The sequence below is a fragment of the Vidua chalybeata genome, chromosome 5 (genome assembly GCF_026979565.1).
Source record: "Vidua chalybeata isolate OUT-0048 chromosome 5, bVidCha1 merged haplotype, whole genome shotgun sequence".
Taxonomy (NCBI): Eukaryota; Metazoa; Chordata; class Aves; order Passeriformes; family Viduidae; genus Vidua; species Vidua chalybeata.
The window spans coordinates 19,007,800-19,030,445 of record NC_071534.1 but is presented as its reverse complement, the minus strand read 5'-3'; the positions used below and the strand labels follow the sequence as shown (position 1 = coordinate 19,030,445).

Below are 22,646 nucleotides of genomic sequence, written 5' to 3'. Positions count from 1 at the left end.
GGCGGGGCCTCTGCCCGCCCTTATCCCGCTGGTCCCGGGGCTGCCCTGCGCCGCTGCCGCCGCTGCCGCTGCTGCCGGTGCCATGGCGGCCCCCGGAGAGGAGCAGGACGTGATGGCGCGGTACCGCTCCCCGCTGGTGTCGCGGTACGCCAGCGCCGAGATGGCCTACAACTTCAGCGAGAGGAAGAAATTCGGCACCTGGCGCCGCCTCTGGCTCTACCTCGCCCAGGCTGAGAAGGTAACGGCGGGACGGGCGATGAGGGCAGAGCGGCCCGGGACGGGGGGAGCGTGGTGCCGGGGCGTCTTCACGTCCCGATTCCCTTAAGGGCTCTGACGGATGAGGGTCTGGGAATCGGCCGTACCTTCCCGGAGCTACTCTCGGAAAACCGACCAGAGCAACTTTCCAGGCGCCCCTTTGGCGCGTTCCGGGGAGGAAGGGGGCGCGACAGGTGGGGGCTCTGCGAGTTCAGGGTTATCCAACTTTCTGTACACAACCCCTCCTGTCGCCCCTCAGCAAATCATTTCTTCTCGCCTCGTACCCTCCCCCTTGCACTTTTGCCTGCACTGTAAAATTGGTTTTATGAAAGCTCTGCTAAGCAATCTTTGGTGAGGGGTTGCCTTTGAGCAAACAGCGGTGTCCTTCCCAAGCGCTCAGCTGTTTGCTTTCCAGGAGGTGTGACGGGTGAGGTCCACTGTCCATTCAATCCGATGGCTGTCAGTCCGTGCCAACCGGACCACCCCCTGCATCTGTGGCCATTTGTTGTTAGCTAGCCCTTTTTTTCCGAGATATGTTTACTTTTTGGCCAAAGTGAGCAGTACATTTACCCCGCAAGTAGTTGTGATGTTTCTGGTAGGCTGAGTGAAGAACAAAAAAAAAAAAAAAAAAAAAAACCAAAAAAACACCACCACAAAAGATTGGGTACTGTGTATTATTAATTGAACTATTAGCACGCAGCAAATCAGAGTATGTCCATATGATTGCAAGCTGTTGTGTTGATAGAGGATATGAAGTTGACTTTTTTAACGTGCACATGAAGCTAAACCTTTTGACTTTGACTCTGGTCCTAATTAGGGATACATGTACAGCTGTTATTACATCTCAGTTGAGACACAGTTTTTAAGTTGCACTGACTTGAATCCTTGTGACTCTTATCAGGTTTTTGACAGTGAAAAAGTTGTAATGTGTTCCCCCCCCCACCAAAAAGGGTACAAAACCACCCCACTTTCTGACAGAATGGCTTTAGCTTTCAGACTCAATAGGAGCCTGTTTGTTTTGTAGAGTCAGATTTCTGTTTTCAGAGCCCTGGGATTGTTAGAAGAATCCAAGCTCTAGGTCTGGCTGTTACTATGAGTGCAAGGGCAGAGAAGCACCATGCTGGAGAATGAACACACAGTGCACAATGTCATTACCATGTTCCTTCTCCATGCAAGGATAGTATCACTACAGCAGCATTATCAGTAATATGCTGGACCAAATGTGATGTTTCAGAAGCTGAAGATGCAATTATACAGCTGTGCTAAATAGGAGTCACCTTCCAAAGTTCTGGATGCCTGATTTTGTCACAGTTCAGATGCTGGAGTGAGAAAGCTGTAAATCTCATCTGGCACAGAAAGTGTCAGTACTATGAATGCATGCTTGAGGAGCTTTGTATGTTCAAAGCATGACAATTTAAACATAGTTGTATTGATTCCATCAGATAATCATCACTTTTACTTCTGATCAAGAACAGAATACGTGAGTTGCCCAATAGCAATCTGCTTGAAGGAACCAGTTTGGGGCGTCTTAAGTTTCCATTTGCAAGCCCTGAATTCCAGGCTACCCCATCTATTGACCCTTGCTTTGCTGCCCCAGAGTTTTGTTCCCAGAAAGTAGAGACAGGTCTTACAACTTCTTGAGCTCTCTTTTCATATTGGGAAGAGAGAGACTCCTATTTTTATCTGGCTCCTCATTCCAGAGCAGTTTGTAATGTAATGTCAGCTCTGGACTAAAAAGAAGGAAGGGTCAGCTACTTCTAGCACCTGTTATCTCTGTCAATGATCAGTTAGTTACACATTCAAGCAGTTTCTTTAGGTTTCTTATAGAAGATGCATAGTATTTCTACGAAAAAGAACAGCCACCCAAATACCAGGTAATAAATGAACTATGGCAACTTACTGCAGCACATATCCTCACTTCCAAGATACTCATGTGCTGCTTCTTGGGTCATTCTTTTTGAAGATACATAGCTTATCTTTTCAGATACATTAAAAACCAAACAGTAACAAATGAACAGTTGGCAATACTTACTTTTGTCTTCTGATAAATCAGATCTAGGAAGGTCTAATCATAGGTTTTCTTAAATTTGCAGAGAGTAGTAAGACAGAAGACGTGCAACTTAGTGATAAAATTTTAGATAAAGTGCAGGGCCAGGCAGATGGCTTCAATATTCACTCTACTTAATAGGTGAAATTTTCAAGTGGTCCACTTGGAGTATGTGAGATAAGAATGGAAGAAGTATTTCAGTAGAAACTGAATTTGGCAGAAAGTCTATACAGTGTTTTGCTCCTTTCAGCAGGCAATAGCAGGAGTTTGAAAGAGCAGGCTTAGCAAAATGTGGGATTAGTAAGAAAAATTTATCTTTTCCCAACTGACAGTATTTAAAGTTTGGGTTAAGAGCTGGGGTGTCTGAATTTATACCCATCCCAAAACACTAGTTTAATTTTTTGCATAAATTCCTGTGCATTATGATTCTTCTGTTAACACTTTTTATCTTGAACTCTTGCCTTAATTGTATTTGAAAGTAAAGTACAAATTTCTTGGAGCTCTCCCTTTGACATCCTGCAGCATCAAACTGACTTACAATATGTTTTGCACATGTCAAATATAAATGTTTTCTCTCTTTTTTTAGTAACCCTCCACCTATTTTTTATATCCAGTTTAAGTTTCATTGTTTTTCTGTCGTATGTTCTTTATACAATGAACAACCCGGTGTTCTCATTCTGTGTGCAGGAGCTGTGCTACGTCATCTGCCTGTTCTGCCCCATCCTTTAGGAAAAGTGATGAACAATCATAGCTGTTAGAGTGGCACATCAAAATATTGGGACAGTCTTGGAAGAATGACACCCTAAAACCACAGTCCAGAGAGTTTATCACTGACTTCACTGACCGGTAGTGCTTTGGGGAAAACCTTGTGTTCTTCCTTATGTAGTTTTCCTACTTGGTTTTTTTAGGTACACGGGTTTGAAGGATGTTTGATTGTTTTCTTCCTGAGGTACTGCCAATATCAGCAAAAGCTCCTAGGGAAGAGACTCACACGTTGTTTGGGGATAGATGAGAACATCATTTGTCTTGGCACTACCCTACCTTGCACATGTTCTATGTCAAGTCGTCCCTTTTTGGGCGGTTATTTCTTTCCTCTCTGTATGACTGTGTGCTGTGGTCAGCTTTTCCCAAAGGATCACGGATGTTTGAGTAAGGCATGAGATTTTAATCTTGGCACAAAAACGTATTGCCTGCTGAGCTGCCTGTGCTTTTAGGCAGTTGCAGTCTATACTGGTGCACCTCAAAGGCAGCAGTCTGGGGCCAGGTGCTTTTCCCCATTTAGCTGGACACTCACAGGCATGTATATGCTTGCGGCAGCCTAAGTTTGGGTACTAATTATCTGATTAGGTCCTTGAGGACACATCTACTTCACTTGCTGTCATCTTCAGTTCCAGGTTCCACATCTGCAAACCATTTTTTCAGTCAGTTTGATTCTGAACAGAACCAGTTTTTTAAATACTTTGAATCCTGGAAACCTCCTGGTTGGTGATTTCTCATCACTGATGCACAGGACAATAGTATTTTAATTTGGAAAAGGCAGTAATGCCAAGTTTATTGTGAGACTTTTAATTTCTCAGTATCATGAAAAGGCATTTTTCTCACCTTAGTAGATTACACCAGTGTATAATCTTAAGGTTGGATATCTTTAAGTCAGCTTGCTGAAAAGCTCTAGCAATTAGTTTCAAACATGAACTAGGAGCATTCCTCTCCTCCTTCCAGATAAAGTAACTGATTTCACAAGGTTTCATATTCAGTTTGAGATGAGCTACTACAGGACTTCTGAAAAGGTACAGACATATAAAACATATACACCTTTCCATATGTTTTAAGCCCCCTGTTTACAATTGTGTAGGTCTAGTTGTGGTCCAGTGAGTTTTTCCTGACACAAGCTATTTAGTCACATGTTAGCTGGATTTTTCTCTACCCAAAAGATAAGCTTCATTAAAAGAAGTTTAAACTATACTATTTTTATATCACTTTTCCCCATGTACTTTCATTTTTGTAGTTTTCCCAGGAATCTTACATGATTGAGGAAGGCACGAAGCCCAAGAGGAACATCTGAGAATGAATACTGTCCTATTCCATTGGAAAAGGCTGGAGAGCCCTAGAATGAAAGCATTTGCTGTTACAGCTTGATTAGACCAAATTGTCACACTTTTGGGAGGTGTCAGACAGGAGTAAAGTATTTAAACAGCTTCTGTCTCAGTTTGTCAGTAAAGAGAAAATGCAATGGAAGTTCTTTTCCCCTTGCAGTCACTTGGGCTTTCAATCACTGATGAGCAGATACAGGAGATGGAAGCAAATCTGGACAACATTGACTTCAAGATGGCAGCAGAGGAGGAGAAGAAGCTGCGTCACGATGTGATGGCCCACGTGCACACCTTTGCCCACTGCTGTCCGAAAGCTGCAGCCATCATCCACCTTGGAGCAACTTCCTGCTACGTAGGGGATAACACGGTAATAGTTTATTTCCAGTTCCCTGCCTGCAGAGCTGGGTAAAACAAAGCTACAGTTGTTTATTTTATAGCTCTTTATAAACTTTTCTTTTTAAAATATTAAGTGAATTTTTCAGTCATTTTTGTTAATTTTACTGTTGAAGTTAATTCAGTTCTTTAACCTGGCTACCCTAGGGAGGCAAGCTCCCCTTGCCTTCTTTCTTGTGATGTGAAGCAAGATCTATCTGGAAACTGTTCCCTAACTTCTGCTTGCATGTTAAATATTCAAGGAGATAAGAGGGGAGTTGCAAACACATGAAGAAACATGTGAACTGTGTGATTTATCAGTTACACCCCTGACAAGAGTTCACTGACTTACAGAACAAGGTCCATGAACTTTCAATTGCTACTTGGAACCCCCGCGTAATTCAGGGGAAAACAAGCTTTTCAGTAGTGAAGAGAATGGATCAGTGTGTTAAGTGAAAAAGGAAGTACTACCATTCTACAGAACCATAAAATATTTGTGAAAAACCTCATCTACAAGAGAGCGCAAACTGAAGCCTTATTTCTTAGTATATGTTGCTGTTCCACTGTTCAAGCCATTGCAACTTCACAGCTGCTGTTGTTGCATGAGAAGTTACTGTGTGATTCTTTTTTCTCTACTCCTTTGCAAACCTGTTTAGCTTTTGGGTAATATCACCTTCCTTGTGACACCTGTGCCCAGCTGTACCTCAGTTTCAAAAGAAGGAGTAAAGACAACTGGTGCCTCATCAGCCCACTGACTTTCCTGCTGTCTTTAGCCTACAGTGCCTGTGTGTTCCACTTGGGACCATATGATTTAGTCTGTCATTCCATGGGCAATCCCAAGACCTCAGAATAATCATTCATAGGCACTTGGTGGAATCAGGTCTTCCACCACTTACGACTTTCCATGGACAGCATAAAAGGAGCAATGGTCTAGCATTTTTGTCATAGGCAAGTTCAGTGAAGCTCTGCTACAAGAAGGAAAGCAAATAATTTGTTTTAAGAGGAGACTTTTTGAGTCAATGAAGCATAATCTGTGTCCTCTCTGAGAGAAACTGTTATGTCTGGTCCTTTAAACAAGATCCAAAGTTCCTTTCTTTGCTTCTTTCAGGATTTGATTGTCCTCCGTGATGGCTTTAACCTCCTGCTACCCAAGGTGAGAAGGTGGTCCTGCAGTGTCTCAGAATTGGGGAGCACTCATGTCCTGTGCATAGCCTGTATTTAACTTGGATTTTCCTAAACCTTTGTGAGAAACTAGGAGGAGTTGTCTGTCTGGGTTGTTCTCAAAAAAGTGAACCGTTTCCTTTCCTTTCTCAAGTCTTTTCCCAGAGGGTTTTTGCTCACAGTGGGATTTATAAGCAGCTCCTTGTTTATCTGTGCCACAGGTACTACATAGCAATACAACTGTATTGCTTTCAGGATTATCTTAGTCTTATCCTTAGCTATATTCCTAGGAGTCTGTCAGCATTCAAGAAACTATATAATACAATTTTCTGAGGTCAGATATAGCAGGAGTGTAGTGTAGTGCTGTCTATCTGACCTGAATGAGTTGGCATCCAATTTACCCTGGACTGTACGTGTGTCAGTTATACCCCAAGCAGCTTTATTTCTGACCAATTCCAGGAATAACAAAAATACCCAAGATGAACGAACTGCAGGATTTGGTTGGGCATGAAGATTAGACTAGTTTGATCTCAAATCCAATGACTTGTGTGAGCTCTTGCTTGAGTTTTGTAGCAAGCAGAAATTGCATGCATGCCCTGAAAAACTGAAACACACCATATTCTACAGTTTGAGGGGACTGCACAGTTGCCCCTCAAGGTCCTTCCCTGCACAGTGGCTTCCCTTCCCTTTTTCTCACAATATTGTGCTTAAGCATGCGAATTTCTGCTGTGTTGTTTGGGTTTTTCTCCTCTCTCATTCCATCTCTTTTCCATCCTTCCTGCTTCCACCAGCTCGCAAGGGTGATCAGTCGGCTGGCCGACTTTGCTGAGAAGTATGCTGACATGCCTGCTTTGGGCTTCACTCATTACCAGTAAGTAGCCATCAGCCTTTGCTTTCTTTTTGTTGTCTGTGCTTTGATTAAATTGACCTGCTACTGCTCTTTTGCCATCCTTTTCCCCATCTCTGACCAGCTGGTGGTTCAGAAAAGGCGTATGTGCCTGACTCCAGGCTTGTTCAGGAAATTGGACTGTTGCTTTGACTAGCTGTCAGCAGTTGCTTCTACACAGCTTCATGTAAAGGATGACTTCCAGGCAAACAAAGATGTGCATGTTCTGGGCTGTTTCAAAAAAGCATGACTGGGAATTGTACTAAGCCTGTCTTCCAGTCAGATTTTGTTTTTCTTTAAGTTATTTTCCGCTGCAGCCTAGAAAGTTTTGTTAATGGCTACTTGTTACTACAGATGCTGAGTCAAAGGATAATAAAGTCAGAAGATCTGTGTGGTTCTGTTCGTGGGGTAGTTTAATCTGCTTCATGAAGACTGTATTCAGAAGCATTAAACTATACCATGAGCTAAGCCTTCTATCCCAGTGATATGGAACAGCAGAGGCAGGGAAATTAAGCACAGGTCATGTCAGACTCGGTGTCTAGCACTTTAACATTTCTCCCAAAGGAGAGTGAAAGCATCAGGTCTCCCATTTATCGTCTTGCTGTATATGCAGTGTTGGTTCCATCAGCTCTAGTCCTACAGCCCTCTTCATCTACAGCTTTTTGGAGGAGTATCTGTGCTAGTTTTATTTGGGCTTTTGGAAAGAGGTCAGAGCAGTTTTCAAGAAGTGTATACAAGGTGAAATCATAATTGACGTCTCAGCCTTTTCTGTGTCGTTTGTCAGCAGGGCCTTTACTCCATTTACAATCACATCCATGTTTTCCCTAGCCTTCCATTTTCCTGTTTATGTACTTGCAGAGGCCTGTCTTGTTTCCTTTCACATCCCATACTAAATTCATCCAGGTGGGTTTTGGCTTTCCTTGCCCCATCTCTGCAGTGTTGAATAGTTTCTTTGTATTCCTCCTGGATCGCCTGCTTCCAGATCTTACAAGCTTCCTTTTTATGTCTGAGTTTAATCAGGAGCACATTGTTCACGTGTGTATGTTTTTTTGAAGTAGTATAGAGGTTTTCTTTGGAGTTCGTGTGGATAATTTCAAATATTTCACTTTCTGGGTTCTGCATAACACCCCTGGTTTTGCCTCAAAGCATCTTCACGGGGACAGAAGTGTAGCTGAAGCATGCATTTACTTACTCCAAGGTAGATGTCTTACAAGAAGTGTTGGCTGACAGCATTGTTGAAGTGTGTTTGCCCAGAGGCTGAAGAACACATTTTTATAAATAGGAAGGAAAAGTTCCTGAGAGGAACCTCATTTAAAATCACAAAGTGAATGCAGATGTCTCTGTGCTGAGTTGTTCATACCAGTGCTGTAAGTCAGCCAGGGTGCCCCCCGTGCCCTGGATGAGCAGAGCTGGGATGGGGGACAGATGTGCCCAGTCTGGCACAGCCCCTGCAGGCCGGCAGGGGGCGCCCGCCTGGCATTTGGACACAGAATTGCTGTTTTCCGGTACTGTAATTCCATTTAATTCCTGAAAGGAGTGATTACATCTTCAGTACCATTTACTACTGACATTGGTACATCCTTCTGCCTAAGCCAAATCCTGTTAATTTCTGCTCCAATTAGTCAATAGAGATGAATCTGTAGCGAACTCTTAATGGCAGACTCAGCAGTGAAGTGTGGTGCTTGGGCAAATCTTCAATGAGTCATGTTGTGTTCTTGATTGTTTTCAGACCTGCCCAGCTCACCACTGTGGGGAAACGCTGCTGCTTGTGGATTCAAGACTTGTGCATGGACCTGCAGAACCTGGAGCGGGCTCGGGATGACCTGCGCTTCCGGGGTGTGAAAGGCACCACTGGCACTCAAGCCAGCTTCTTGCAGCTCTTTGAGGGAGACCACAGTAAAGTAAGTCAGACAGCCCAGGGTGCAGATGTACAGTCTTGGCAATTTTCTGCTCTGGAATGATGTTTTCTTTGAGGGAAGATTGAGATTCTCGCATTAAATTTACAAAGTCACCCTGATCCCTCTGGGGCTCTTTGACAAGGCTCTGTGAAAGTAAGTAGCATTTGGGAAGGGATGTTTCACAGAAAGTAGCAGATTTTTTGACAGTAAACTGAGAAAAGCGAAGACCATTTTTGCTCCTGCTGACCTTGCTGAGTTGTATTTTGAGCTCTGGGTTTGTTTTTTTTTTTCTTCACCCCAAGGTTGAAGAACTGGACAGATTAGTGACTGAGAAGGCAGGATTTAAGCGGTATGTAACACGCATTCTTAGCAGTGTGTGACTCCTGCTGGTAGTGTTGGCCCAGATTCCCCTGGCTGCCAAGCTGACATCTGTGCTGCTGTGCTCTTATTCCCCCTTGCCATCTTCCATTCCCAGTTGTATTTTCCCGCATGAAACTTCACCTCATAAATAGGCCACCACTTCTTGTCTCCCTGTCAAAGCACAGCTGTCCCTTTTTCTCTGTTTACCTCTCTCCCACCTGCATGCTGCCCCAAGAAATTGACAGCCTGAATCCAAAGTTGTTCTCATCCAAGCAGAATGACAGCCCTCCACTTCAAGAGCCATGTCACTGCTTGCTCAAAGTCTTGCAGTACTGTTGTGTCTGGCTGGAACACTCAATTTCTGTGCTTATTTCTAGGGCTTACATGGTCACAGGGCAGACCTACAGTCGCAAGGTGGATATTGGAGTCCTGGCTGTGCTGGCCAGTCTGGGGGCTTCTATACACAAGGTGAGCACCCTAGTTGTATACATTAGGAAGAGGGAGAAATGTTTCAGGTCTTCAAGAGAAGGTGCTTTGGTGCAGAATGCTCTGCTCAAGAAATATTGGTGTTCCTTGTTCATCTGTCTTCTTTGAGATCATGAAAATTCACCACTGGGTACATACCTGATACTCAAATCTCAAAGATCTTAAAACCAGTGACAAATAAAACAAGTTAACTGAGCAGATTCTAAAATGGGTTAACAACTCCCACACCAGATATTAGTCTAATCTATGCTAAATTGATCCAATTAGAGTAAATGTCTTTCCTAGTGGTGTATGAGTTCTTAAATGTCACCATTTCCTCCTAGTTAATTGCCTTTCTGATAATGGTGTTATTCTCTCTGTCCTTGTGGATTCTTTTCATTGATTAATCTCTGTTCCCTCCTTCCTCCTCCTGGGCTAAAGTGATCTGTGGTATTTTCTTCTGTTTTGGTTTTTTCCCAGTTCAGTGAGCACACATTATCTGTATTTATAAATCACTGTGCAATTTTGTTATGTATTTTCAGTGTTTTCTTATGATCTGTCTTCCATTCCCTGCAAACATTTGCCCTTGTTGGAGTCCTGTTCCCATCTAATCCAGTGGACATGCTGTTTTCTGTGTTTTCTTGACAAACATGTTTAGGCCACAAAGTATGATTGCAGTGTCAGTTTTTTTGTCAAATTTTTCAATGCCCCAGTTTACTTCTTGCACATAGATGCAAAGATTCTCCGAGAGCACTAACACTAAGATATATTGGTGGGTGTCACTTTGGTTCTGTTTTGTTAATTTCTCATGCTTGCTTTCTAGATTTGCACTGACATTCGTCTTTTGGCCAACCTGAAGGAGATAGAGGAGCCTTTTGAGAAAGACCAGATTGGTAAGGGATGAGACAGTTTTCCTGGACTGGCGTATGTGTCCTTTCATTTATGTTGGTGTGGCCTTTTAAACAAACTTAGAAATGTCACTGACAGAATTTGCTTAAAATTAACTGGAGTTGATATTATTAGTATTTTCAATCCTTTTTAAAAGAAAAATAAAGGGGGGGAGAAGGAAAAAGAAAAACCTCCTTACTTAAAGGTTTCTGGATATTAAGTAATTAAAATCAGATTTGTGCACTCCCTGTGTTTGTGGGGAGAGCAGGAGTAGCCATGGATGTCCTATTGCCTAGAGAGGCAGACCTGGGTCTGAGGAGTGCTTAATGTTTTCCAGTCCTCATGAGGCTGACTGGAAAGTAGGTTTTCAGCTCAACTCAGCATTTTGATCTTTATAAGCAGACAAATTAGGAACAATGAAGGACCCTTGCACCCTTGCCAGAAGAACACCAATGATGTGATTCTGACACTGTTAGAAAGGGAAAAGGAAATGTAGCGTTTTGGCTCTTGGCTGAAAGAAAGTTTGGGTCCCTTAAATAGTTATATAGAATTGAATCAGTGAATTAACCCTTAGTCCTGTCTGGTACTTGTACCATTCTACATTCTATGTATGATTTTAATACCCATTCATTCACTAGAGCAAAAGGCAGCAGTGTAGGCATCTGACTTTGAAGGACAGTGTTACTGAGCAGATGGAGGCTCGAACACTGCTAAGATTGCCATGGGTAGCCTAGAGAGATGGTGCTAAATAGTAATTAAAAAGTACAACTGCTTGTCCCTTTTATGTGGTAGTACTTCTGTTTTGCAGAACTGCAAAAATGTCATCTCACTTTTTCTTTGCCCACATTTCAATGTTTCTGATCTGAAGGGGAAAATAGTGGTGTCATTTTTTTATTATATATTGCCCTTAGAAAATTGTTGTATTTTGAAGCTTTAGTCAAAACTATGATTCCTGATACATTTTTCTTTCCTGGGGGAGGACCTTAATCTCTTCTCCCCGAATGCAGCACTCCTTCTGTTGCCCTGTTTGCATCCCTTTTCCTGCTTTGACAGGCTCAAGTGCTATGCCTTACAAGAGGAACCCAATGCGTTCAGAGCGCTGCTGCAGCCTCGCTCGGCACCTGATGACGCTGGTGATGGATCCCCTCCAAACGGCCGCCGTGCAGTGGTTTGAGCGAACGCTGGATGACAGTGCCAACAGGTCTGTTCAGACTGTGCTCTGCAGCAACTGCAGGTGGCCTTGTGCAGAAAGGTCCTCTGGCCTCTTTAGAAAATACTGCCTTTAAACTAAACCCACAAGATACTACCTTCACAAAAAGCAGTCTCAATAGAACCTAGAGACTACAAACTGATTTCCTCTGTACCACTGTTAGGTTTTGTTTAATGTCAAGATCTTCTGCAAAGTAAATCAGCAGTGAAAGGGAGGGATACAGAAGCCAGGGTAATAAAATGCTTTCACAGTCTTCCTGTTTCAATAGCACAGTATTGCAGTACTCACATTTCTCAAATTCTCCTCCTTATTTTGGATGCAGTTTTTTGTCCCTGCTTTTTTTTCACTTTTTAGAGAATAGTTCAATACCTTAACCCTCCAAATAATCTAAAAAAATATTTTAATTTTGTAAAATATTCTTTACAAGAAGTAGTCAAATCCTGGAGCAAGAGCACAATTACTCTACTTTTTAAAAAGTTTCATGAAAATCTGTGCAGGTCTTTAGGATATTGCTCAGCAAATTTTGCTTTGTTTTATAATTCTTCATTACGACTATTTTGAGCTGAGCAGAAATTATCTACAATTATTATCAAGTAAATTACAGCAATTAAATTCAGTCCTTCCATCTTCTATTTTGTACTAAATCTGCATAAAGATCATACCTACCTTTGAAACATTTTAGTTTCAAAGTCATATTCTGTTGCAGAATTTGATCTCTTAGAATCTTAGAAATCTCTAGACTTCTAAGGTATGGCACCTGTGAGACAATGAACAGCAGCAGTTTTGGCTTAATTAATGCTAGATTAGCATTAAGATTGCTGACGAGATTGTTATTTTTAAAATGTCTCCACAAACGCAATAACTGCATAAAATTTTGTGAAAAAATAGAAGATTTTTTCCCAGGGGGACCTTACTCCACAGCTCCTAGTCTCATTAAAAAAAGAGCTGCATAGGCAGCAGAAAACAATGTAAATTTAAGAAATTGCATACTGGTTGATATGGTGTGTTTGTTTCCCAATAGCTACCAAATGTTGAGAGATGTACTGGAATGTTTAAAATTTTATTTTCATCTCATCTAATAGAAAGACTTATCTGTCCACTTCATTAACCAATTATAAAAATCTGTGCTCTTGTTAAAGCTACAGTGTTTTGGAAGGAGAACAAGACAGAGAAAGTTCAATCAATCTACAATCCAGCAAAGTTGTTTTAAGGCCCTGTGATAGAATTGGAGGGCATAGATGTAGCACAAGGTTCAAGAATTAGGATATTTTAAAAGATGACAGTTTAGGATGGGCTAGGCCCTGTTGTCACAGATGGGTGATGCTCTGTTTGCTGCATTGTGATGCAGAGCATTTTGCCTGATACAGCTTAGGCCCCACTACTCCTCTTCTTCCCCTCCTCTGCTTTTTGTCAGGAGCCTCCTTTGTGACCAGGAACTGGTTTCTTGGAGGAAGCCCTCACCAAATGCATGGATCCCCTTGGAAATTTCCCACTGAGCACAGCCAGGCACAGCATGAGCATGCAGCATGCCTTACTGCTGAAGGGTAGGATCAGTAGTAGACACTTCAACAAAGAACACACAGGGGAAGATCCTGTAGATTGCTGCCCTGTTTCCTATCTGTGTAAGCACTGAATTATCCTGGAGCTTTCTATGTGTGCCTTCACCCTTTTCCATCTCTACTGACCAAAAAGAAAAAAAAAAAGAGAACACTTCCAGTGTTAGGCCACAGTAATGCCATTTGGAGCATTATTTACAGAAGCTGAAGGATCTGAGGTGGACTGGAATATGGCTTTGTTGCTGACCAGGGTTCTGGGTATGTGTGTTTTGTAGACGCGTGTGTCTGGCTGAGGCTTTCCTCACAGCTGACATCATTCTGAGTACACTGCAGAATGTCTCCGAGGGGCTCGTGGTGTATCCAAAGGTAAAGCCAGAGAAAATGGACTTCCTTGGTAATGCTACAACTGTGCCAAAGGGTACAAAAATGCTCCCACTCCAAGAATGACATTTTTATCTGGTAGTTCAAATGGTTTCTGAATTTTGTTCTATTCTTGCCATATTCTCACTGTTGTAGGACATACATTAGGGACCTCTTGTGAGGTCAGTAACAGAGTAAATACAAAACTTGTCACAATTCTGTTCTGAATTACAGAACAGATCTGTAGAACCTAGAAGCGAAAGATACTGTCTAGACAGATCTCATCCAGTCCTGTAACTTACTACAGGTTAAAAAAAAAATTATTGGACATCTTTTCCAAACTAATGTCTTGTACAAGATACGGCTTCTAAGTATTATCAACTTCAATATCTGGATTTCCAGAGCTAAGTTCAAAATGACAATGTGTCTTTGCATCATGGGGACAAATTTTTTTATCAGGGCCTGTTATAACAGGACAAGGGGCAATGGTTTTAAACTGACAGAGGGACAATTTAGATGATACAGGAAAGAAGTTTTATTGCAAAGAGGGTGGTGAAACACTAGAATAGGTTGCCCAGAGAGGTGGTGGATGCCCCATCACTGGAAACATTCAGCATCAGATTGGACAGGGCTCTGAGCAACCTGATCTAATTGAAGATGTCGCCGCTCATTGCAGGTGGTTGAACTAGATGCCTTTAAAGCTCCCTTCCACCCCAAACTTTTCTATGATTCTGTCACCATTGTCCAGTCCCAGAGATTCAAGGGGAGAGGAAAAAAATCTTCACTGCAAAGTTTTCAGTCATCTATAGACTTTCTGTAATGCTGTTTTTTTTTTTTTTTCCTGGCTTTTTTTTTTTTATGTGTGTGTGTGTGTTTAAGGTGATTGAGAGAAGGATCCGGCAGGAGCTGCCATTCATGGCCACAGAGAATATAATCATGGCAATGGTGAAGGCTGGGGGCAATCGTCAGGTACAAATGAAGTGTCCAAAATACCTTTGTTTACGACCTGGTGTTTGTCTCCTGAGAACCAAATGTATCTGGGCTCTTGTCCTGTTTCACCTTTCTCTGCTCTTCACCTGCTCCCACAGAGTTATTACACTGGTGCTGCAAAGCCAGGCTCTGCTCTCTGAGGGAGAGCACTTGTGGAGATCCCTGTTTTCTGTGAGGAACACTGTGTGTTTGGGCTAATCTGCCTGGCTGTGCTGGAGAAGAGGAAGACCTATTTTTATGTTTGATACTAGTAGGCGTTTTCCTTTTTTAAGTGTTTGAGGGAACTTGGAACACAGGCCAGACTTCTTTAAATGAAACATGTTGGCAGTTGGCTACCTTATAAATTAAAAGAGGATGAGTCACTACTGTTAACAAAAAAAAGCAAGACCATTCTGAATCACTCATTCATATGTCATTCTTCCCTAACTTAGTACAGTATATTAACCACTTTGTTTATAGTCCTTCATTCAGCTTCCTGTGTTCAAGCAAACTGTAATTAAATATTTTCCTTAGTAAATAAACCCAGACACAATTGGATTTTATTTCCTTATCATTTAATTTCACAGTTTAGGCCAAAATTGATAATTGAATTTCCATCTTAATGAAAAACCTTATTTTCACTTACCTTTTAGATAATAATTTTTTCTTCTATGATTATTTCCACATCAAGGACAGAAGTGAAACTTGCAAGAATAATGGAAGCTTTTGAATGAAGCTTTGAGCAGAATATATGTGGTTTCAGTTTTCTGAAACAGTTGTGGCAAATCACCCATTATATTAGTCAGGAAACATCCTTTTTTCCTCTTTTTTCCCTCCTGTGTTTCTGATGTCAGTGGGTCAGTGAGTAAGCTTCCTGACTAAATGCATTAAGGGTCACATCATGTGAATCACATTCTGTGATTCATTTGTGTCTCTTGTTGACCTGCCTTCTTTCTGGTGCTGTTTAATTACATACCCATAGGGCTTTGTAGAAGGTGTTCATATTCACATTCGTATGTTCTGTTTTCATGTGCTGGGAACTTTGGAACAGCACATTTTCTACCTCATAGCACCAAAACTCACTTTTTTTCCCCACTACTAAACAGATCCTTCCCCTAAATATCCAGAAGATAGATGTGTTCACCTGAGGTAGGTCAGTGGTGAAGCAAAATGACATTTGGTTAGAGGAAGCAGGATAATTTTTGTCCTAATTGTAGATCAAGGATAATACATTTAAGGAGAAGATTCCTGCATAGCTGTAAATGCAGTCACATGGCTGTATTTTAGGACCAGCATGGCAATATCTGATTTTGCAGGTGGTACCTTACTACAGTTGGGTTCCTTTGTTCTTACCAATTGATTGCAAAGGAATGGGTTTTTTCCTCAGTCTATCCTTATGTAGGTCATGGTTTGCAAAGTCTCACTGCTTGTTAAGTTGGACAGATTCTTTTCCCTTTCCAAAATCAGTAGAGGTTTTACATTATTTACAATTGAAAAAAAAAGAAAAAAAAAACCCTAGAATGACTCCTAATAGTATTTAGGAATGACAATGATTCCATTGTCATTAGTTTATCTTATAGTTCAACAGGGAATGTATGTGACATTCGGACTGTTTTAGCCTCAAAGGGCAGATGTGAAAGGATAAAGAAAATCTTGTTTTAATGTAGTGGCATGTGAAACACTGCAGTCCAAGCTGCATCTTCTTTTTGCACTTTGCAGGGCATTTTTCTCTCCCACACAAGTTGATGAGATGAACACGTGCTGTCAATGGCAGTGGAATGATGTTTTTCTTTTTCCATCTTCTTCTCCCTGTACCTACAGGATTGCCACGAGAAAATTCGTGTTCTCTCTCAGCAAGCAGCAGCTGTTGTGAAACAGGAAGGGGGTGATAATGACTTCATTGCCCGTGTCCGTGCTGATCCTTACTTCAGCCCTATCCATAAACAACTTGAAAGTCTGTTGGATCCCTCCTCCTTCACTGGACGTGCTCCTCAACAGGTAAAGTAGTGGAAAGAGGCTGTGGGTTGTAATGCAATGTGTAGTTTAATCCTGCATCCTTTTGTATATAATATGTACACTCTGTTTGCTACAGAGTGTACGTATTCTATAATTCTAGCCATACTACTAAGGAAGACACATTTTTCTCCTTTGATTTCCTTGGCTTTCTTGTCTTTCTTCCCTGTGGCTTCACACTTTTGACCCTGGACATACCAGACTGTTGCATGTCTTTGTGAAAGAGAGACCCCAGTGAGACAAGCAGGTCCATATGGGGAGGAGGAGACAAGTCCTTTTCCTAATTTTATTTTTTTCATCTTGAACAGGTGGCAAAGTTCCTGAAGGAGGAGGTTCGACCAGCGCTGATTCCATACCAAAGCAAGATGGGTGGGAAAGTTGAACTGGCACTTTAGGTTTAGTCTGTAAATGTGTGTGGGTACAGAGAGATAATAAAAGCCTTATTGACCCAGGTCTATTTACTGTGTCATGTTATTTTGGTTCTCTACAGTACATTTAGCCCCCAGAGCATACAGCCACGTTGAGTCCAGATGGGCTTTTCATTCTTTGTTTGCTGTTGGGTGGAGGTCTTTGACTACTGATGGAGGTCAAGCCTCCATCTATATTGTGTGGAGTTACTGAGAAACGCTCAATTACGACAAGAACTTTACCACAGCACCTTCATTGGCCCCTCACAGAGCACTGCCAGCTGTTAAAGAGCAATGCCTGGTGCTGCCTGACATTCATGTAGGACTGACTTGTTGAAGAGCAGAAGGAAGGGGAACTGAGCCCACTCCCATTTTCTTTCCATGCCCTGAAACTTTCTCCACAGGTGTCTCGAAAGTTGACAAGTTTGTCCCGGCTTTCAGAGCACTGTGACTTCCAAATACTAAAAATACTGGAAGAGGAAGCCATGGAACTTCATGGCTCATCAAACTGGTGCTCCTTCAGTGCTCCTTTCCTTGTTTAATACTGTAGCTGTGGCTGTGTAAAATCATATTTACAAGTGTTGGTAAGAAACCAGTCATTCTGGCTGTGATTGTGGTCCTTGGCTGTAGGTGCTTGATAATGGGTGGCAGTTGGACTCTGGCACGTGAAAGTTGTTCTCTACTACAAGTTTTGTCTGATAAGGAAAGAAAAAAGATACTGGAATTCATTGAATGCCAGAGAAATTCAAGAACTTCAGTTTTATTTCTGACATGAATGATCTGTTTTGTAATGTCTGTGCTTTAGTGGACATTTAGTAGTGGATCAAATTCTTTTCCCTTTGACTTAATCTGGAATAATTCCCTTACCTCTTCTTCCAGTGTTATTACATCACAGAGCATTTCTTCTGCTTCAGTGCAGTGAAAAAGTTCTCTCTCTGACCTCTTATTTTTTCAGCCCCTCAGAGATGACATGATAAGGATTACTTGATGATTTCTGAAGTGTGGTTGTTAAAGAGAATTTTAAAAAGCAGAACTAACTGAAAGAGGCTACCTGCTGCCCTTCAGGTCATCATTGTTGAAAGAGGATTTTAAAATACTGTGTGTTTTAATAAGTCTTGTCTTTATTAAGTAGGCAAGAGCACTGGGAAGCTTCAGACTGTGATCTTCTTCCATCAAGATTGCTCTGGCTTTACCTTGCCCCTAGATTATGGCATTCAAAATGTCTCAAACATTTGCGAGTTTGATGGTGTTTGAAACATTTTGCTTGCTTGTGCTATTAACATTTAATTAGCCATCTGTTTGAAAAGGATAACTCTAATTGAACCCTCGTCATTTGCAGGCTATTACTCAAACCGATAGCCAAGAAAGAAAACAGACAGATGCGCAAGTCCTCCTTTTTTTGGTCCTCTTTCCTCCTAAAAAAAAAACCCAACCAATCCTGTATGGAGAGGAGGAACAGTATCTTTTCTCATCATTGGAAATAAATATTTGTCAGGTAGAGGCTGCCAGCTGTGAGCTATTGGACTTGTTTTCCTGGAAATTCTAAAATGAGTAACAGTGGTGCAGAGGAAAACTCATCCTCCTAGAAAATTGGCATGATAAACAAATCCTTTAGGAGACTTTCACTCGGTTTGGGACCTGACTTTCTACTTTCCTGCAGAGTTGGCAGTGGCAACAGCCAGAGATGTAATTCTCCCCTCTGCTTGGTTTCTGGGAGGAGGTCACCAAGCAGTGCTTCAGGAGCAGCTCTCAGCTGTTCAGCTCTTGATTCTCCCCTATACTCAGCACTGGCGAGGCCACACCTTGCGTCCTGTGTCCAATTCTGGGCCCCTCAGTTCAGAAAGGACATTAAGGCACTGGAGCAAGTCCGGAGAGGGACAGCGAAGCTGGTGAAGAGTCTGGAGCACAGATCTGATGAGGAGCAGCTGAGGGAGCTGGTGTTGTTTAGCCTGCAGAGAAGGATGTTTAGGCGACTTGTCACTCCCTACAACTACCTGGAAGTAGGGTGTAGCCAGGTGGGGTCAGCCTCTTCTCCCAGGCAACAGGACAAGAGGCATAGCCTTAAGCTTGATCGGGGCAATTCAGGTTGGACATTAAGAGGAATTTCACAGAAAGGGTGATTAGATACGTTGTTGGAGTCGCCGTCCCTGGATGTGCTTTTAAGGAAAGATTGTAAGTGGCACTCAGTGCCAACTGGTCTGGTTGACGTGGTGGCATTCGGTCAGAGGGTGAACTCCATGATCTCAGAGAGCTTTTCCAGCCTCATTGATTCTGTGATTCCGTGACAGCTTCGTGAGGACAGATCACACTTTGGGCCATTCGGTGCACGTCCCTGCAGCTCGTGCCCGTGCTGAGCAGGGCCATCCCGGCTCCTTCTCCGCGCCTGCCGGGCCGCGCTTCCCGGCCTACAGCCCCCGCCGCGCCGCGCGCCGCCTCCCGCGCATGCGCCCCGGCAGCGGCGTGTGGGGCCGCCGGGTCGGGCCCGGGCGCCCGCCCTGAGGGGACGGCGGTGGCGGCAGCAGGTGGGTGCCGGGGCAGGTGCGTGCCAGGACGGGCGGGGACCGCCCTTCGCCCCCCGGGGTTCTCAGCCCTGCACCTCCCACCGCGCCGGGGGCGCTCCCCAGGAGCGGTTCCGCCGCCTGTGCGGCGCACACCTCACGCCGGCACCCCCCTGCCCTGCTGGCCCCTCGGGCGGAGCGGGGGCCGAGGCCCCCGGAGCGGCACCGCTGCTGGGGCTGTGTGGCGGGGCGGGGGTGCGCGGCCGCGGCTCCGCTCGCCGGGCTGGGGTGGGGGATCAGGGAGGGACCCCGGCCCGAGGAAGGCTCGGCGCACCGGCCGCGCTGACGCAGGGTCTGACTCCGGGGAGTGACTCACGCTGTGCTTCTCTCTCTGGGCTGCCCGGGGCACGTTTTTCCCTGCGCTCCGCTTCTCCCGGCTGGGCTCCCCCTGCTCCCTGGGACGTGCGTCTCCTCTAACCCGCCTCTTCTCCCGCCCGTGGCTGCGACTCCCGGGGGTCCTGCTCTGCCATACTCATCTGCTCTTCACGCCTGCGCCTTTTCGGAGGTGCCCCGGAGGAGAGACAGACTGTCTCCTGTCTGGCTGGGGGGAAGGAACAGTCACGAAACACAGATGGAAATATGGCAGCGTCCTCTAGGCAATGTGCACAAATAGACGTGCTGCAGGCCCTGTGATTGCCAGCTGTAATAAATGTTAGAAGGAGAGCAGGAGGTAGATGTAATTCTTCGTACCTGGTGATGTAAATCCAAGGAAGCAAAGAGCCACAGTCACGCGGATTTAAATCTCGTTGCAGGCAGTGACTGTGGGCTCCGGGACGGCTCTTGAGGTCTCTTCACAGAACTGGTAAGGGCAGGAGAGAAAAAAAATTCCTATGTGTGGCTTTGCTTCCTTCCTAATTTTTTGAGGGATGCCTGAATTTAAGCAGGTGCTTTCCTTCTAAACAAGTCAGTTTCAGTGTTGGTGTATGGGGGTTTTATATAATATCATAGCTTCCTACTTCATGATGTCTCAGCCCTACTCTTCATGGCTTGCTGTGATTTTTTTTTTTTTAAGGGGGAAGTGGGACTAAAGGAAGAACAGTGCCTTGAGGAAATGGAGGATCCTTTAGTGCAAGTAGATGGGAGAGCAAAGCAGCCTTACTGGAATTGAGATCAGTAGGTTTTTAGTAGTGCAAGACTGGCTCTTAAAATCACTCAAGAAGGAACTGCCAGCCCAGCAGGAGTGGGGCACTGCTGCGATTTTGCTGAGCTGTTGATCAGGATACATTTGCTTGCTGGATAATCTGAATTCTAGATCAGTTTTTCAGCTGCTACAGGGTCTGGAGTGGTGGCCTGGAAAGAAACAGCCACTGGAACAAAATTCAATTTCATTATTTATTTCTGGATCCACACAATGTGTGTGTGACTGTCCCTAAGCAGAAACAAAGGCTGAATTATTTCTCTGGAGAATTCATAAAGTAAAAGGGAAGGAAGAGGGTGAGAAGAGGCATGACTGTAATTGAAGAGGTCAGGGTGGGGACTGATTATGTTCATTCTGTGTTTAACAGATTGAAATGACAAATACTGCTTATCTTAATTCCTGATTATGATAACATTTTGATAATGTGGTTTGATATTCTTAGGGAGATGTCATTCGTAGTGACTATTCTTCTGAAGAAGGATGAAGGGAATTCCTGAGGGGCAGCAGAGAGGAGGAGCATATTTCTGGAGGAATTGCACTGATCAGGGAATGATAGAATTGAGGTGAGGGAAGTACTGCACGCTTGCTCAGGACTGAAATAATTCTCCAGTTTTAGGGTTCTCTGCTAATGTTGTTTAGGTTTTTCTTCTTTGCTATGCATTTAACCTGTCACTTTCCCATAAGGTAGGATCTTTTGCTAATCTCAGTGTTCCAAAGAACCTTGACAATATTTTAAGACAGGCAATAATCAAAATATTTGGCTTTTAAAAATTAATGTGTCTTACCTAAAGTGACACGGTAACAGTAGAGATTATTGGTTAAGAGATCTGTGTGAGAGCTGGCAGTCTTAGTCCCATTCTTGGTGAATTGATTTGTGTGTTACAAAATTGTTTCCCGTGTTTGGTATTTGGGATGCTCTGACAAAGGAATTAGTGATACCATGTTTGAGGCAATAACTGTTTTGGAAATGGTTGGAATGATGCTTCTTCCTGGCTGTTAATTGCAAACTTCTCACTGACACATCAGAAGTAACAAAAACTTGAAAAAAAAATCCTAAGGAGTACTGCAACTTTATCTGCAGTGGTAAAGTTAAGGTGCTTTATATTTTGGTGTATGTGGTCCTACAGCTTTTCTAGCTAAATCAGCAATGACCCTTGCTGGTGATCTGTATCACACTGATTTTTCTAGATCCTACCCTAATTAAAATGGATAAGATACAGAGAATTTGCAACTGTCCAGTAGGAGGAGGTAATCAAACAGCTTCTTTCTATGTTGTGGGTGTGGTGTCTTAAGTGTCCCTTAAGAGATGGAAAGGTTTTGGTACTTCAGGTTTGTGTCTTCAGCCACATAAAGATTTGTCTAAACTTCTTTCTCTGCCACTTTTTATCCCAGGGTCAAGGGTTTTGATACATAATGCTTACACAGGCTTGAGTATCTGGGAGTGGTGGGGAAAATCTCACTTGTCAGCTGTGTTACTGCTGGCACCGGGTAGGGAAGAGAAGGATGTTATCTTGCCACATTTGTTTTGTCTTTGAGGAGGTCTCAGATTTTTTTAAACTGGAGCATAACCAGTTACATTGGTAACAGCGCAATTTTGTTCCTGACTTAAGGAAAACACCCTGGAAGAAATGCAAACACGCTTGTTTTATGACATAGGTGAAGAGGATGTTGGGAAGAACACACAGACATTTACAGAACTGGTGGACGCTACCATACCATTAATTGGTATTAGTATGACTACAAGAACTGTTCTTACTGCCCAGTAAGTGCTGGCTGGGAAGTATTTGATGATTCAGAGATGACAAAGAAAGTCCATAAACCAACAGTCCTTTTTTTCTCTGGAGAAGAAATCTTCCTGGTCCCCAGAATCAGGAAATATCAGAGGTTTTGTCTTGTTTTGTTAGAAATGTTAACAATCCTTGTATATTTTGCTTTTTTTCCTCTTAAGTTATCTGTGCATATAAATTTCTGCAGGAGCGAGATCTGAGTAGTCCAACATGACATGCTAGATAA

General features: G+C 43.2%; 2 protein-coding genes across 7 annotated transcripts in view; both read left to right on the top strand.

Annotated features, from left to right (window-relative positions):
* Positions 1-11: 11 nt before the first annotated feature.
* ADSL (adenylosuccinate lyase) lies at positions 12-16,987 on the top strand. Its single transcript, XM_053944113.1, has 13 exons — positions 12-238; positions 4,556-4,759; positions 5,873-5,917; positions 6,717-6,796; positions 8,541-8,712; positions 9,012-9,058; positions 9,447-9,537; positions 10,358-10,427; positions 11,476-11,623; positions 13,464-13,554; positions 14,428-14,517; positions 16,339-16,515; positions 16,839-16,987. Exons 1-13 carry the CDS (start codon positions 83-85, stop codon positions 16,923-16,925), a joined length of 1,458 nt encoding a protein of 485 aa, XP_053800088.1. The 5' UTR covers positions 12-82; the 3' UTR covers positions 16,926-16,987.
* Positions 16,988-19,386: 2,399 nt separating this feature from the next.
* The window catches only part of SGSM3 (small G protein signaling modulator 3), a 29,230-nt gene continuing 25,970 nt past the window's right edge, over positions 19,387-22,646 (top strand). For 2 of the 6 annotated variants that reach the window (XM_053944111.1, XM_053944105.1), the window contains exons 1-3: positions 19,406-19,459; positions 20,248-20,297; positions 21,076-21,196. The gene's annotated coding sequence lies outside the window, so the exon portion shown is untranslated. Of the gene's footprint in view, positions 19,460-19,834; positions 20,166-20,247; positions 20,298-21,075; positions 21,197-22,646 lie in introns of those variants that run through there. The other 4 variants (XM_053944108.1, XM_053944106.1, XM_053944110.1 and 1 more) reach the window with 4 other exon arrangements.

Coding starts and splice junctions, on each gene's coding strand:
- ADSL (XM_053944113.1), top strand. CDS start 83: ATGGCGGCCCCCGGAGAGGAGCAGGACGTGATGGCGCGGTACCGCTCC. Junction 4,760..5,872: donor GCTACGTAGGGGATAACACG/GTAATAGTTTAT, acceptor TGCTTCTTTCAG/GATTTGATTGTCCTCCGTGA. Junction 11,624..13,463: donor CTGGATGACAGTGCCAACAG/GTCTGTTCAGAC, acceptor TGTGTTTTGTAG/ACGCGTGTGTCTGGCTGAGG.